We start from the raw sequence: 17069 nt of genomic DNA, 5'->3' as shown, positions 1-17069 counted from the left end.
AAACTTTGAGACATTGATTATTTCAGTTAGGGGGAAGGCTAGCAAGTGAGAGGGGGATAATGTGTATAGCTATGAAGTCTGTATTTCTTTTTCATTTTTTTAAACAGCTCTCACGCTGTCACCCAGGCTGCAGCACGACGGTACAATCATGGGTCACTGCAACCTCCACTTCCTGGGCTCAAGCTATCCTCTCACCTCAGCCTCCCAAGTAGTTAGGACCACAAGAGAGCCACCACACCTGGTGTGGTGTTTTTATTTTTTGTAGAGATAGGTTCTCACTATGTTGCCCAAGCTGGTCTCAAACTCCTGGACTCAAGAGATCCTGCCACCTCAGCCTCCCAAAGTGTTAGGATCACACACATGTGCCACCATGCCCGGCCCAAAGTTTGTACGTTGAAAGTGTAAAAAGAGTGCTAGATAAAGTGGCATAGCCTTAGCTTTGTGGGCAGGACCGCTGAGGAAGGCCAGAGGTGATACCCCTCTTTTGGCCTATGGATGCAAGAGTGCCCAAGCTTCAGCAAAGTTAACTGAATTTGTCTGACTGATGTTCCAAAGGGCAGTAGAAGGCCGTCAACAAATAGCAACTGACCTCTCTGAAGAGCCTGCAGGGGGAAAGGGCTGGCAATGGGGTGGCCAAGGGAAAAGAGGCGTGCAGAGCCCGGGATGGGGCTGCTCTAAGATGAAGGCAAAAACCCACCTCCTGGGGCTGGCCCAGGATAAACACAAAAGCAGCTGCATGGATTGATGAGACTCCCGTGTATTTTCAGGGAAATGATGTGCTGGTTTAACCACTTGATAAGCTATAGCATTTGGGTAAGCGTTTCTTCAACAGATACTTTCAACTGTGATAACAGCAACAAAACCCTTACCTATGTCTTATTTTTAACAAAGCTCCCTTATATAAAACAAACAGATACATGGTGCCATTGGGAAGCAGCGCTCTATTTGGTGGAGGTGGAGTGTATCAAAGTTTCTCCAGGGATCTCTGTGGTCCTTTATTCGGGTTTGTGACGCTCCTTCTCATCCAGTCTGGGGCGCATCCTGACTGGGAGAAACCTGAGGCCTTCAGCACTTCATCTTTACCAGCCCGGGAAGGTGCCTCCCACCAGCCTTGCCCTCGGGCAAACAGGCCCTGCCAGAGGGCGGCCCAGCCCATAAACCTCCTCACCAAAGGGTGTGCTGTGCCAGGTCAAGGCCTCCTCACCTGGGGAGCCACATCCCTGCCCACAAGGTAAAGCTCCACTTCAGAAAGGAAACCTGGAAGCCCAGTTACAGCAAATCAAAGCTGTGGGCCCGCGTGACACATCTCAGCGCCACCTGAAAGAACATCCTCAACCAATCCAACTGCTTCAGCTACGCATCCAGGTTTCTTTTGGACCACGTTTGTTTCCTCGTTTACATGTGGCTAGCCTGGTTACCAAAACACAACCGGAGACTTGGTAAAGAAAAACAGCACAATGACTACCGGCTGGGGCTCCCCTTCCCAGGTGAGCCAGTCCTGCTGGGGGGGGGAGGCTGCCTGCCACCACAGACAACACCCACAAAGAGCAGCCGGCGGCAGGCCAGTGAGTGAGCCCCTGCGAGGAAACATGCTGCAAAGCGAACCGCATTAGCCAACAGGTATTATTCTAATTAAAATTTAGAGGAATCCATCTCTTTTAAATTTTGCCTAATGTGATCTCCCTTCTTCAATGTCTAACAGGCATTTACAACACTGACATGTCCACAACTGAGCTCTGACATTACCAACCCCAAACTCCCCACCAACCACCCCTGCAGCCTTCCCCATCTCAGTAGATGGCTAGGCCATTCCCTTCACTGCTTGGACAAGAAACTCAGGAGTCCCCCTTCTCTCCCTTTTTCCCACATTCCACTTCTGATCCACCAGCAAGTCCAGCTGGGTCTACTCTCAAGGTATCTCCAGAATCCAATCCCTCACCCCACCTCCGCCGTGACTGTTCCAGTCCAGGCCACCACTATTTCTCACCTGGATGACAGCAATGGCCTCCTCAGTGGCCAATCTGTCCCTCCTTACACAGCCTATTCTCAACAGTCATCAGAGAGAGACTTTCAAGACGTGAAGTCAGGTCACATCCCTCTTCTGCCTAACCCCTTGGGGGGCTCCCCATCACCCCAGAGTAAGAGCCCATGTCCTTCTGTGACTGCAAGACTCCTGGAATTCCTCCGGCTCACCTCTCTCTACTTCCTTCAGCCACACTGGCTGCTCCTGCTCCCTGGACACAGGTGTCGTCCAACCTGAAGCCTTCATACCTGCTGCTTTCTCTACCGAAAATGCTATTCCCCTAGATTTCCTCATGGCCCACTCTCTACTCCAAGTTTTTCCTCAAATGTTACCTTCTCAGCAAAGCCTTCCCTGGTTCCCTACTCAAAAATTCCAGGACCCCTGACACTTTTTACCCCGTTCCCTGATTCCTTTCTCTTTGGCACTTAATCACTAGCATCATTTCACAACATTATGTGTGTCCTTGTCTATCCAGTCTCCCCCCACTGGAGCACAGGCTCTGTGAGATCTAAGCTTCTCATGCTTTAGTTCCAGTGCCAGGAACAATGCAGTACACAGTGCCATGTGCCTAGTGGGTACCCAATACATATTTATTGAATGAATGAATGTGGGACAGACTGGTACTTTTAAGTCAAGTATCTATTTTGAATGTGCCAAACTGGCTTAGAAAATTAACAAACAAAAAAGGGATTTCAGTGACTTTTGTCACTCTATTTGATTTCTATCATTTGCTTAAGCAAATCAGAGTGACAAAAGCCAGTGAAATCCCACTTCTTATAATGGTGCACAAAGTGACTGGGCCCAACTCTTTCATTGAGAATGACTAAAAAAGCTGAATTAAATATGAAAAACAGCTTCTTAAATATAAAGTATGAACTAGGAGAGGTAAGCCAAATATAAAAAGCTGCTTTTGTCCTGAGGGCATTTGTTGACCTGGAAGAAGCAGCTAGAAACTTCACTGCTTTCTCGTGCTACTCTAACAGCTAGAGGGACCAAAGTGAAAGTCCAGGGTCTTCCAAAGGAGCAGACTGTACACCATCCCCACTTGAAGCTGAGCCCCCAGAGGCCCACACCCTCAGAACGAGGAGGAGCCACAGGAGGCCAGACCCGCATCCTACCTTCTCACCCCCGGGAGCCATCGGAGAACCACAAGCCTTACACTGTGCTAAGGTGTCTCAGACTAATAGGCCCCCAAGTCCTGACAGAAGCAAACAAAAATCCTCTCTGGAGGAAGGTACTGTCATCTCAGGCCTCGCTTTATTCCTACATGTAAACTTTCAAATACAGTAACTAGCACCCAGAGATAATCCCACACACAGAGAAACAACATACCAGGTCTGAGAACTAGCAGAAACAAAAGAAGACCAAACAGACTTACAAAATGAAGTATCATCAGACACAGTCTACTATGCAACCAAGCCTACTATGTTCAAAGAAACAGGATAAAAGCTTGGAAAATGCAGCAGAGGAGACAGCATTAAAACAGATTTGAAAAAATAAATAGAAATTCTAGCAAATACCATTGAACATGTGCAGTATTTACAGTGGGCAGGGAATTGAACTTAGGGGAAACATTGAGACACTGGTGATGGGACTTTATCTTCCAATGAAGATAGAAAGAAGTAGATAATCTTCAAAATAGAAGTCAGTATTCATTTTAAACGTTTATCAGCTAGAATGAAAACAGACTGTCAGCTAGCCACAGAAATACACATTCCTAAATCCCAAAAGGGGAAAACAAAGCAACAGTAAGCTAATATAAGAGACTTTTTAAAAATAGAATAGAGCCAGTATCCAGTTTCATCCCTTTCCATACCCACAAACGTGGAGGTATTAATATAACCTGTATACAGCTTCCCAGCAATCCCCAAATATAGGCCCCACTATTATAAAAGAACCTCCATCGGGCTTGCAAGTGCCATGGTTCTAAGTCTCCTGGAGGAGAACAGGAATACTCAGTTGTCTCATAAAGGATCTGTTTGCTTCCCCCCCATCAGGGATTCTCAACTCAAGTGATGCTAGAAATAACCATCATCCCTGCAGCAAACAGCTGTGTCACATCCCGTCCCTCTCCTCCCACCCCTCCCTATACTGGCTGCTATCTCTAAGCCACAGGGCAGACAAGAGAAAAACAATTAGTCATCCCAGGTTTTGCCCACCTTCCCCACCACCCCTGTTATTCTAAACACAATCACCATAGAAAACAAGCTGTGGTTAGAAGCCAAGCAGGCACCTACAGGTCTGAAAGACTTGAAGACTTTTTCCAGGACTTCGTGGAGCGTCTTCTTGCCGCAGGAGGAGATGTAATCCTGTGCTAGCTGCAAGAAAGGCAGGCAGTCCTCGCTCTCACTCCACACGTGCTGCGTGCCCATGGGTGGTGGAAGGAGAAAACAAAGACACAAAGTCACTACACTCAGTGTGAAGTTCAGAAAAGTCAAGCAGATTTTCTTAATGACACGAATCTGAAGAAGGCCTCCATTCTACGTAAAATTCATACATTCATTCTTGATTTGTGTTGAAAGGTATGAAAAAAATGTCTAATCTATAGACGCCCCCAAGCTTTTGGTCCATACCTCACCTGCTCTGTTCGTCATCAGATGTGCTCCTACACAGTAAAGAGGGCAGGGGGTGGCCATTCCTCACCAATGATTTCCACTGTTCACCTTGTGCAGGCTAAGGGCGGTTTTCAGACATGGGAAGGAGAAACCAGAGCCTTTGCCTTCAAAATCCTTAACTTTGCTTTCAGCTATGGCTGAAAGATTAATTAAGCACAGTTTGTAAGCATTAACTGGAACAAGACATTCTTTACCCAGATCGGCCTGTGAGTGGGCATGGTGGTAAATTTACCTCCAAATGCAAGTAACTTAAGAGAACCCACCAAGTCACCACTATGTCACTGGAAAACAAAGCCTTTCTGAAAACTTCCCTTTCCTAAAATGCTTTAAGAGGACATCATACCGAAGCATCATTTCACAATCTAACACATACTAAGAGGAGATTGGTTTTGGGTTTTTTGTTTCTTTTCTTTTCTTTTTTTTAAAGACAGGGTTTCACTCTGTTACCCAGGCTGGAATGCAGTGGCATGATCTTAACTCACTGCAACCTCTGCCTCCCAGACTCAAGTGACCCTCCCAGCTTGGCCTCCCAAGTAGGTGGAACTACAGGTGTGCACCACCACAACCGACTGATTTTTTTGTATTTTTGGTAGAGACAGGGTTTCGCCATGTTGCCCAGGCTAGTCTCGATCCACCTGCCTCAGCCTCCCAAAGTGCTGGTATTATAGGCGTGAGCCACCATGCCCAGTCTAGGTTTTATTTTTTCTGAAGACTGGGTAAGGCTTTTTTCCATATGAGGATATCCAGTTTAGCACATCTTTAAGACTAGGCAAGCCTCTCCCATAAATGTTCAAAGATCTGGAACAAGGCCAAGAAACAGGTTTGAGCATTCTTAATGCAGAAGATCCTGCCCTGCATATCTAAGTGAGTCAGGGACACGGGGTTACCAGGGTAACACCAGAGCATCTGTCAGGTACAAGAATCACTCTTTAGTTGGGACGGATCCATGATGGCTAAACACTGGCCAAAAAACAAAACAAACAAACAAAAAAAGTATTGAGGTCTGGGAGAAAGCTATCTGGCAGATAAGAACAAGATGCTGGGGCTAGATAGGAGGATATGGTCTTATGTGGAGACATGGTCCATGCCAAGCACACACTTGCCCCATATCCCTATCACTCAATAAACACATTTCCTCTCCTTTCTTCTCATTGCAGGGTTTCTACACCTACAGACTTTAAATACTCCCCAGATCCAAATGAGAATAACTAGGTGCCAAGGTACCATCTTTATACCCCAATTATCTGTGTTTCATAGTTGTAAAGGTCCATTTCCAACACACGTTGCTCTCATGCCAGCAGACTTCTCTAGAGACTTCCCCAACCCAATAAAGACAACGTCTGGGCTCTCTATTTAGTGAACAGCTCAAATGCTCTTCCCTACTAATGAGAGGCCCTTAAAGCTGTCAAACCACCACAATGTCATTTATGTAATAGTCTCTTCCATTGTACAAAAGTATAATAGCCCAAAGCACTTGTATATCCATTATGCCACTTGATTCTTAATCAGTGGAGATTCTGCAAGAACAACAAAAGTTCTACTTTAGTAAGTTCGGCTCAGCATCCATTTTCATACTCAAATGTGTAAAAGTTCCAGCTTATTTCAAATTATTACCCAAGTTAAAGAGGGGATTAACATCTAGCACCACATTTCAGAAAACTTGAAGCTGAGTAGCTGAGTAAGTACCTGGCGCAGTGCCTGGCTGGCATGCAGTGAATATTCAGTAAATGGTGGACGTAAGTACCTTCTTTCCCCCTTTGCATCTGTAGGAGGATGGGGGAGACAGAGGGGAAAGGGTGGGCTTACCATCTGCCACAAGGCTATGGTCATACAATGAGTAAATCAGACACCCAATGTGACTCACTGAGAGCACTGCCCGAGGCAACTTGGGTTGAGGTTAATTCAGAAGCAGGTGCACCTATGAAAAGCTTGTAAACCTACTTTGTTAAAAAGTAAGTACATCTGGGCTTCAAATTACAAAGTAAACTTAGAAAAGTATATCACTCAAACAATAACAGAATCATACATTGCAGTGTAGCCACCACTGCTTGGTAATCAGACAGTTTATTTAGCTAAGTGTTTCTAAGGCATTTCTAACCTCATGAAGAGATTGTTCATGCCACAATTTCCATTACTCTCCCTTTAGAGCGATTTAGGACTGTATGTTGAAGGAAGACTTAACATCCACAAAAGGGCCTTCTGTCTAAACTGCCTTCATTTGGCTATCTCCACCTGTATTACCAGTTCTGTTAGGTTTTGAGGTTTAAAAAATGTTGTAACTGAATCCTTGTCCACATGATAGAGTGGCATGGGGTTTGGACTCAGACAGATCCGGGTGTACAGAGTCACTTAAAAGACATCATTTACTAAATGCTAGTTGTCTCATATCCATTGTATCTCATAACAAGGAAGTGTTCCATTTAAATTCCTTCCTTTCAAAATGAATCAAGGCAGCTGGCAAAGTATCACGGGATACAAGACAAAATGAACTAAAAAAATAAGTCTGTCATTGGGGGGAAAAAAAAAAAAAAAAAGACAAAGGAAGAGACATGAGATCGATCCAAGAGTGAGACCAGGACAAACAGCAAGGTATGAGGGCCTGGCTACTTGCTACAGATGGGACACAGATTTGCCAACAAAGCTTTCTAAGTAGCCCATGCAAAGAAAGAGGCACTATCAATCTCATGAGGTGGTGTCCACAGATAAAACAGACGTGCTCTTCAGGAAAATTAACAGGCGGGGGGTTGCGGGCAGAGCAGTTATTCTCTTAGGAAGATACAGGGGCCCATTCCAAAACCAAGGGGAGCAGAGAGACCATCTAGGGGCAGGGCTGGTGATCCTGAAAATAGGATCTAGTCCTGTACAAAGACAAATGGACAACTGAAGGCCCGGAGTCCTGTGGTACTGGGCGTGGCCACAGTAACTTCAACTTGGCAAATATTTTAAGCATTTGTAACCAAATACTCATTTTGACCAGGAAAAAAACTATAGCAGGAATCAGAGAACCTCTAGCTCTCAACAATGCTCTGAACAATGCAATGCCCTGGCAAACATGAATCTGGGTATGGAAAATATTGACTCTCCAACAAGGCAGTAGTCAGAGCGTTGGCAGCCTGCAGGCCTCCCTTGGACAAAAGGAGAAATGCCTGGGAAGGCTTCAGGGACTAAAGGGAAGCAGGGGTTCTCCAGCTTCAGTGTGGATCAGAGTGGGGTGGTGGGGGTTTAAATTGCAAAGTTAACTGAGAAAAGTGTATCACTCAAACACAATAACAGAATAGAAATGTATCCACCTTTGCTGGGTAATCAGTTTATTTAGCTAATGAACTATTCAGTGAGCTGAGAATGTGTATTTCCAACAAATTCCCAGGTGATGTTCGTGTGGCTGGTTCTGGGACCACACTTTGAGAACCATGGGCACAGCAGAACTCTGGCTAACGGCCAGGCGCAGTGGCTCAAGCCTGTAATCCCAGCACTGTGGGAGGCCGAGGCAGGTGGATCACGAGGTCAGGAGATCGAGACCATCCTGGCTAACATGGTGAACTACTAACACGTTCTCTACTAAAAATACAAAATGTTAGCCGGGCGTGGTGGCGGGCGCCTGCAGTCCCAGCTACTCGGGAGGCTGAGGCAGGAGAATGGCATGAACCCAGGAGGCGGAGCTTGCAGTGAGCCCAGATCGCGCCACTGCACTCCAGCCTGGGTGACAGAGTGAGACTCCGTCTCAGAAAAAAAAAAAAAAAAAGAACTTTGGCTAACTACACATTTGAAGGGGGTTGGGGGTGGTGTGACATTTAAATATCTTTCCGGGAGAACTTCAGCAATTGCCATTACTGACTATAGCCAACTCCAAACCTCAGGTTGGCCTGAGCTGCAGTGAAGTAGCTGTCATCGAACCTGGCCTGAGTGGTCTACTCTTTCCTACAGAAAATCCGATAAGAACTTTGACTTGACTACAGGCCATCTGTGACCCTTCTTCCTGTGAAGTCAGGCCAGAGTTTACCATAAAAGCTCGCCCAGCCTAAGACAACATTAACTATGTCACCTGCAAATAGGAAAATGAGCACCTTCCTGTTTTGTACAATGTAGATCGGAATATCCAGTTTACCAAAACGTGGTTTCCGGTCATTAAGGTAATTCAATCCTACAGATATTTTTGGGGGAGCACAATGTGTGCGCCCCTACTATCTAAGTCCCGGTGGGTGAGAAGCTGGACTTCCTGGTGCTTAAGCGGGGTGGGGGTGGCAGGGGAGGTAAGAACGCACTCCTGTGTCTCCTCCCTCTGGGACTCACTCTTACCGTAGTACTGAAGTGGGGGTTTTCTGCCACTCGGTACCAAGGGAGTCCGTTTTGAACTGGTGTGTCTTAATCCAAAATGGATCCCTGGCCAGGCGGCTCACACCTGTAATTCCAACATTGTGGGAGGCCAAAACGGAAGGGTTGCTTGAGGCCAGGAGTTCAAGACCACCTGGTCAACAGAGCAAGATTCCAGTCTCCACAAAAAATAAGAAAAACAGCTGGGTATGGTGGCGCACACCTGTAGTCCTGGCTACTTGCCAGGATGAAGCAGCAGGATGCTTCAGCCCAGGAGTTCGAGGTTACAGTGAGCTCTGATCACACCACTGTACTCCAACGTGGGCAAGAGTGAGACCCCGTCTCTAAAGCAAAATAACAAAACAAAACCCTGATTCTTGTCCTGGGAACAGATGGCAGAAAAAGATAAAAGCCACAATTCACCACATGCCTCCCAACATATTTCTTTTTTTCTGTTTTTTTGTTTGTTTGTTTGTTTGTTGTTGTAAGATGGAGTCTTCCTCTGTCACCCAGGCTAGAACACAGTGGTGCGATCTCCCCTCACTGCAACCTCTGCCTCCCAGGATCAAGTGATTCTCCTGCCTCAGCCTCCCAAGTAGCTGGGATTACAGGCACGCACCACCACGCCCAGCTAATTTCTGTGTTTTCAGTAGAGACAGGGTTTCACCAGGTTGGCCAGGCTGGTCTTGAATTCCTGACCTCAGGTGATCCGCCCGCCTCGGCCTCCCAAAGTGCTGGGATTACAGGTGTGAGCCACCGCACCCGGCCCCACCTCAAAACATATTTCTGCACATGGTGGGAAGAGCACAGCTGGCCACACCTAGGACTAACCCAATCTGTGTGTCAGCCACTGACCCATTTTACCAGTGAGGAAACTGAGGCTCAAAGAGGTTAAGTAACTTGCCTTTGGTCACACAGGGAACAAGGGCAGAGCCAGAATGTCAACGGAGGAGTGTACACCCTTTCAACTACACTCTGTGCACAATGTTTAACCTGAGCCTCAGTGTGTTCATTTGTAAGTCACGTAAAATAAGGGGGAATCTAAAGATTTCAGGAGACAACCTGTAGACCGACTCTCATTTAGCAGGGGCCCAAAAAGCGCTTATTCCCATCTACTTCAGCTCATATTAACATAACTACTCTCCTCATGACTACCACTCAAAGAATATACAAAGGACCTATCGTTTTCCCAGAAATAACCTCTCTGTATGAACACGCGCCGCCATTGTGGAATGCCTTCTGTCTACTGAGAACGTCACACGCACAGCTCATTTCATCCTCACTCTAATCATGTAATACAGGCATGACTGTCCCTATCTGACAGAGGAGGAAACAGGGTAGAGTTTAAATCAGACAAGAAAGTACTTTCTCTCCACTATACCACCACATAAGCGTGACTCAATCTCATTTAAATAAGTTCTATTTTCTTTCTCCAAAATAAGAAGGCTGTTATTTGATCACATAGTTAATAATAAAGATGTGTTCAGACCACAAATGGGGATATATATACACACACACACCCCTCTATAAACACGTGTAAAATTAAATCACAGTTCTTCCATAAATAAAGCCCTTTTCTTTAATAATATCATGATTACTACCTTTGTCTTTGTGCTGAGGAGGGATTAAACTATACAAAATGTTAGAGTCTAACATGTGTCTGACTGGGCTGACAGGAAAGGCTGGGCAATCTGGGAAATGAATCCCTCCTCTCCCGCAGTCATCAGCATCCAGGCCCCCAGAGGGGCAGGGCAGTGCTCTTTGTTCTGAGACCTCATTTCTCGTGGCCCAGGACAAGGAAGGAACGCAGCTGGTGCTCCGTGCCTAGGAGTGCCCCTCTGTTTATCTGGCATCCAAGTGGCTGCTGAAACCCCATTCCAAGCCTGCCAGGACCCCAAGGACCTTCCAAGTTGGCAGAAAGGACTCCGCGGACCCCACTGACCAGGGCCAGGAGCCCTCCCTTGTCAAACCTGTAGAGCCAGGTAGGGTGGCCATGCCCTTGAACTCCTTCCACACACAGGGTACTAGCAGCTTTGTTTCACCGCAGGCCCTGATGATGGGGCCCACAGAGAGGGGTCCCTGGCAGAGGGGCAAGGGTCGGCATGGATGGGATGGGCTGTGGAGCAAGATAGAGAAAGTATGTGCAAGGGACCCAGAATGGAGGAAAAATAAACAGGCGTCCTTGATCTCGTGCCCCTGGAACTACTGGCCTGACCCCACCTGTGGGCCATTCTGCATGGTGGAGAGGACAGGCCTCTGGGCTCAAGTCCTTGCTCTGTCACTTCTTAGTGGTACAGTCCTGGATGAGCCCCTTAAACTCCCTGAGCCTCAGTTTCTTTGCCTATAAAGTGGGAATAATAATATCTACCTCAACGAATTTTTGTGAGGCCCAATAAGAAGCGACCCTTGAACCCAGTCTAGATGGGGTCCCCTGTTGTCACTCCTGTGATGCCATGCATTCAATACAGGGCTGTAGTTCAAGGTGCTCTACCACTTATTAACTGTGGAAAAGTTAGTAAAGTTTGCCATGTCTCAGTTTCTTCCTCTGTAAAACAGAGATAATTATAGAGATGGCCTTGTGAGAGTACTAAAGTTAAATGAGTTGGCATATGTAAAGTGCCAAGAGCAGCGTCTGCTACATAAAAAACTGAACATAAGTGACGGTTATTATTATTATTCTTTGAAACTGAATTCTTGACATTTGACATGTCTTTTACACTAGACTATAATTTACTCATCCTTACAGGTATGTACTGAGCACCCATCATGTTTGGATGCTGTTCCAAATGCCAGAACACAGTGATAACACAGACAAGGCCTCTGCTCTCATGAAGCTTAGAGTCCAGTTGGGGAGGCAGAAGAACAAAAAGAGAATGCCAAGTCTAACAAGTGCTATGGGAAGAATAAAAGATGGTGAGGTGAAAGAACATGTCGTCAGAAAGGTTTCTCTTGGGCCTCAGGAGTATCGAGGAACCAGCCGTGTAAAGATCTGGGGCAAGAGGGTTCTAGGCAGACAGAATGCAAGAGCCAAGGCCTTGAGGCAGGAATGCACTTGGCACGTCTAAGGACTAGAAGGCTCTGTGTGGCAGGAAGGTAGATCATGTGGGGGCCTGAGGCCAAGGCAAGAGCTTAGGTTTTATTATAAAAGATAGGAAGTCAGTTCAGCTGAGGTGGGGAATAGTGGTGACACGATCTGGCTTATATTTTAAATAGAACCAACATGACTGCTGGGTAGAGAGTGGCTTAGAGTCAGTCTCCCCAAGCAGTCATTTTGGATCTATTTAGTACCCCCACTTCAGTACTTACAGTAAGAGTGAGGTGGAGGTTATAAGCAAGGAGACAAGTTAGGAGATACGATGAAAAATGACAGTGGCTTAGACTATCTAAGCTGCCCCTACTTTAGACACTGTTCTCAAACAACTCTGCCCAGGAGGTACTAATATTATCATCCCAATTTTACAGATGTAGAAAGTATGGCATAGAGGCCAGGCGCAGTGGCTCACGCCTATCATCCCAGCACTTTGGGAGGCCAACGTGGGAGGATCACTTGAGCCCAGAGGTTCGATACCAGCCTAGGCAACATAACAAACCCTGTCTCTACTAAAAATAGAAAAATTAGCTGGGTGTGAGGTGCATGCCTTTAATCCCAGCTACTGGGGAGGCTGAGGCACAAGAATCACTTGAACTTGGGAGGTGGAGGTTGCAGTGAGCTGAGATTGTGCTACTACACTCCAGCCTGGGTGACAGAGCAAGACTGTCTCAAAAAAAGAAAAACAAACAAAAAGAAAAAGTATGGCATAGAGGGGTTAAATAACTTCCCCAAGGCACACAAATGTGGGGAGCTGAGGTGCAAACCCACACAATCTGATCTACAGCCTGTGTGCTTCACCACCGCACCACACTGCTTCCTAGACAAGTAAAAATTGCCCCAGGAACATGAAGGCAGAGATCCTATTTGTATTCAAGATAGCACTCGCCTGGCACAAAGTAAACCCTCAATAAATGTTTGCTGAATGAATGAATGAATGATGTGGAAATACTTTTGTAAATCGAGAAATGCTCACGTAGATATTCTTATTGCTAAGTCCTTCAACTAACAGAAATTCCACTCATCTCACATTTTTGTCTAATGCTTAATACATTTTCCTGGGAAAAAGAAAAGAACTGAGGCAGGACACTTATTAGAGGCAAACAGTAGCTTGACAAACCTGGCCTGGGACAGATTCAAGAGGTCTGGCTAAGAAAACTCCTGAGGTTGGCATCTTGTCCATTAGAGCCTCCAGAACTTGGAGAAAGTTCCATTCCACCCAAGGAATCATCTGCCCACCCCCATCCTCTATCTTTCCATCTATTCTATTTAAATTGTCAGTTTACATGGCACTTTCAAGCATTTTTCTCATGCAGATGGGAAAATATTTAAAATATGGGTGGCCTCAAGAGAAAGGCCTGATACAAATAATATAGTACTTCTTACTTCTGAACGATGGTTGGATACACATACTCATGGCAAGAGAACAGCCTTTTGTCTTCCTGGCCCACTTACTGTCTTTGGAGTCATTTCTTTGGGTATGGCCTGGGCAGTCCCAGCAGGAAGGCTGTGTGGGCTTCTCCCCAGTGAAATCCAGAACCATGAGCCATTCTTGTCCTGTTTCACATGGTCAGGAGGGAGAAAGGACGCTGGCAGAGGAAGGAAGCCCAGAGCTGGAAGGGACCCTAGCCAAACCCTAACATTTTACAGTCAGCTGGATTCTGGTGCCCTTTCCACTGTATCCTGGGGGTTTTCTCACACTTTTGCGATGGAGTGAATCCCTTTTTAATGATCTCCCACTCCTTGCAAAAAGAACACTTATTTACTTACTTTACCTACTGTTAAGATGGGCTTACGGGCATTAATATTATTTTTCAGTTGGTTCTTCTGGAGGCATTCTGATTAGCCCCATTTTACAGCGGGAAAACCAACGTTCTTTAAAAAATGAGACAAGCTCTAAATTCTGGGGAACCCCAGGTCTCTAACCCCAAATTTGTGGGGCTCTTGCTGTGTATCAGGGACTGTTCAGTGAGTCACCTATATGAACACCTCGGTGCTGGCATTATTATACCTATTTTTTTGGATGTGGAAACTGAGCTCAGGGTGGGTATTTTTGAGCACAGTCACAGAGCCAGAACTCATATCTGGCTGTCACACAAGGCCATCCCTTTTCTGGAGTGCCACTTCTGGAATGTCCAGGTGGATCCCTGCCCTCTTCGGGGGGTGCGTGTGCGCGGAGGGAATGCTTTATTGGCCAGACATACACAAGCCTTCACCTCTCCAGGACCAAGAAAGGCGGTCTTGCAGTCTCCCCAACTCCTTCGCGAACTTCCCATAGGTGGTCAGGGCGCGCGGCTGCAGGACCACGGCCCAGCTTTGTCTCCCCCACCTGAGGAGCCTGCACCAGGCCGCGCCCCACACCGCCCCACCTCCGCCCACAAGGCCGGCGACCACACGGTCACCCGCGCCCACGGCCGCCTCCATCTTACATTTGGGGATCATTATTTATTCCCCATCCTTACAAACACTTCATGAGCACCGTGCTCGCCCTACTCCGCCCCTCCCACCCCGACTCCCCTGCCCTCTGCATCCCCTCCCTCAACTGCCAGAGCCGGGATCCCAGGTGGGCGCAGGATTCAAAGTGGAAGGTTTGGACACCGCAGTTCCAGTTCCCGGTCCCCCTGAGCCGGGGCTGAGGGGATTCCCCCTCATCTGGAAACGCCGACAGGCTTCAGCTAGGCTGGGGCCACCGCCTCAGCTGGAGAGAACCTGCCCGGGCCAACACACACCTCTCGGGCAGCTCAGAGAGGCGGCGAGGGCAGCGCGGGGGCAGGGGGAGAGGCGTGCCCGCGTGTGTGCGTGAGTGTGCGCGTGTGAGGGTGAGTGTGTGAGCATAAGTGTGTGTGTGTTGGGGGTGTATGCGCAGGCGCGCGTGCGTATTAAGATCCGGGGTGTAATTCCGCAACGAAGGTCCAGGAGATCGGGCATCGCTAGTATGGACAGAGCTTTGTGTCCAAACAGGCAGTGCAGGGACTAACCTGCGAGGGCGGGGAGCGGGGTTCTCCCGGGAGGGGCAAGGCGAGGAGCCGAGGCTGGGCACGGGATGGGTGCGGGATTCCTAACCTGGACGGGACGCCTGGATGTGGGAAGCTCTGGACCTGGGCTTCTGCCGGAGGATCTGTGCGCCCCAGCCCAGGCTGCTCGGGCGCGGGTGACACCCACACCCCAGGGATGCTCCACGCCAGGCAACGCGCACTGGCCGTCAGGTCGGGTTCCCGAAACGGCGCCCGCAACAGCGGGGAGAGGGGTGGCCTTTAGGGGGACGCCACACCTCCCGCCCCGACCCGGCTCCCCGGATCCTCCGGGCGCCTTGCCCGCCGCCCACCGGGCCCCACCCGAGGCGCGGAGGCCGCACCACCCGGCCCGGGGCTTCCCCGGAGGAGCATGCGGGGAGTAGGACGCGGGTTACGCCCCCCCACTAGGCGCCCACCGCCGCCCACCGCGCGGTAGCCCGGGCGCAGGGATGCACCGCTGCGTCCACACTCCCGCCGGCTCCGGCGGTCCCTCCCCCAGGCACTCACAAAATTGTCGCCGCAGCCGTTGTCCGGACACAGCACATAGAAGGAGACGCCGGGGTCGGCGTAGAAATCCATCCTGCGCTCGGTCTCCTCGGTGGCGATGAGCTCGAAGGGCGTGTTGGAGCACCATTTCTCCGCAACGTCGGCCAGCTGCTGGAAATCCATTGCGGCCCCGCGCCCGCCTCCCGCCGCCGCCCGCCCTCCCGCTCCTCGGCGCCCTTCTCCCGGGCGGGCAGCGCGGCGCTCGGCTCGGCCTGCGCGGGCTCCTCCGGGGCCGGGCTGGGCCGGCGGGGACTGTTTACATGCGGTGCGGAGTGGGGCGGGCGGCGGCCAGGGACAGCGCGGCGCCGCGCCCGCGGCTCCTCCTCCGCCCCGCCTCCCCCCGCCCCCTTGCGGGCCGCCGAGGGGGTTGGTGCGGCCGGGCCGGGACGCGGGGCGGCGGGAGGGGCAGCCGGCACCCCCGTGGGCACCCGGATTTTCCTGGGCGCTCCCGCCCCCCTTTATTTTTAAACAAACCCGGAGCATCCCGGGGCCCTGGCCATCGCGGGACCGCCCCGGGCCGTGACGTCATGGACCCCAGCCAATCACCGGAGCCTGAGACCGCGCCGTGGCCTGCGAGCCCGGTGACGTCACAGCGCGGGCCTGGAATCCGCAGCTTCGCTGGTTACCTGGAAGCGGTGCGAGCGCCCAATACCTGGTTAGCGTTTCTGTGGAGTTAGAAAGCCCACGAAGCGTTTACCCAAATGCGATTTAAATGCAAGGGAGGCCAAAGAACTGCAGATAACTTAGACCTTGTCTGGGGCTAGCACTGGAGGAGCTGAGAAAATCTAGGGAAAAGGGAGTTTTTCTTTTTGCAGAAACCAAAGTTCTGTTCTCCGATTGATTTAAGGAATGTGTCGTCTTAATGCATTTATCAGACACTAATATGAATGTTCACTTGCAAAGGAAGGGCGTGTGATTATTTTTATTTGCGTTAATAAAGCTGAATATTTCTTAGAAATAAGTCTCGTAAGACTGGCTTCAGTATTATTCAGCTTGAATTCACATTGCATAACCTAAAAAGGTCAAGAGGATAAAGCACATTTTCAAACAAGAGTGTGTGGCCCAACGATTGCACCTGTTGAGTGCTCACTGGCTGCCATGTACCGGACAGGCATTACTGGATTGCAGAAAATGCACTAGGGTCCTCGCCCGCAGGACGTGAACACTACAAACACAGACACGTTATAAACATTCAGCCAGCTTTTTTCTTTAAAGTGTGTCTTCTGAACCAAGCACTGTGCACGAATTTACATTCCCACCAACACGTGTATGTGTTTCCTTTTCTCTGCACCCTCATCAACATCGGTTGTTTTTTGACTTTTTAATCATAGCCATTTTGACTGGTGTGAGATTGTATCTCATTGTGGTTTTAATGTGCATTTCTCTGATGATTAGTGGATGTTGAGCATTTTTTCATATGTTCGTTGGCCGCTTGTTTGTCTTTTTTGAGAAATACCTATTCATGTCCTTTG

At 48.8% G+C, this 17069-nt stretch overlaps 1 protein-coding gene across 2 annotated transcripts in view; it reads right to left on the bottom strand.

Annotated features, from left to right (window-relative positions):
* The window catches only part of MTURN (maturin, neural progenitor differentiation regulator homolog), a 29389-nt gene extending 13278 nt beyond the window's left edge, over positions 1–16111 (bottom strand). The window contains exons 1-3 of one of the 2 annotated variants that reach the window (XM_031665337.1): positions 15559–16111; positions 6325–6401; positions 4286–4383 (exon numbers count right to left, since the gene is read on the bottom strand). In XM_031665337.1, coding sequence (XP_031521197.1) covers positions 4338–4383; positions 6325–6401; positions 15559–16080 — 645 coding nt within the window. In that variant the 5' untranslated portion in view covers positions 16081–16111 and the 3' untranslated portion in view covers positions 4286–4337. Of the gene's footprint in view, positions 1–4260; positions 4384–6324; positions 6402–15558 lie in introns of those variants that run through there. The other variant, XM_003896149.4, reaches the window with a different exon arrangement.
* Between the last annotated feature and the right edge of the window lie 958 nt (positions 16112–17069).

This window comes from Papio anubis, chromosome 4, assembly GCF_008728515.1.
Source record: "Papio anubis isolate 15944 chromosome 4, Panubis1.0, whole genome shotgun sequence".
Taxonomy (NCBI): Eukaryota; Metazoa; Chordata; class Mammalia; order Primates; family Cercopithecidae; genus Papio; species Papio anubis.
The sequence above is the reverse complement of the archived record's forward strand: the minus strand, read 5'-3'. Positions and strand labels throughout refer to the sequence as shown.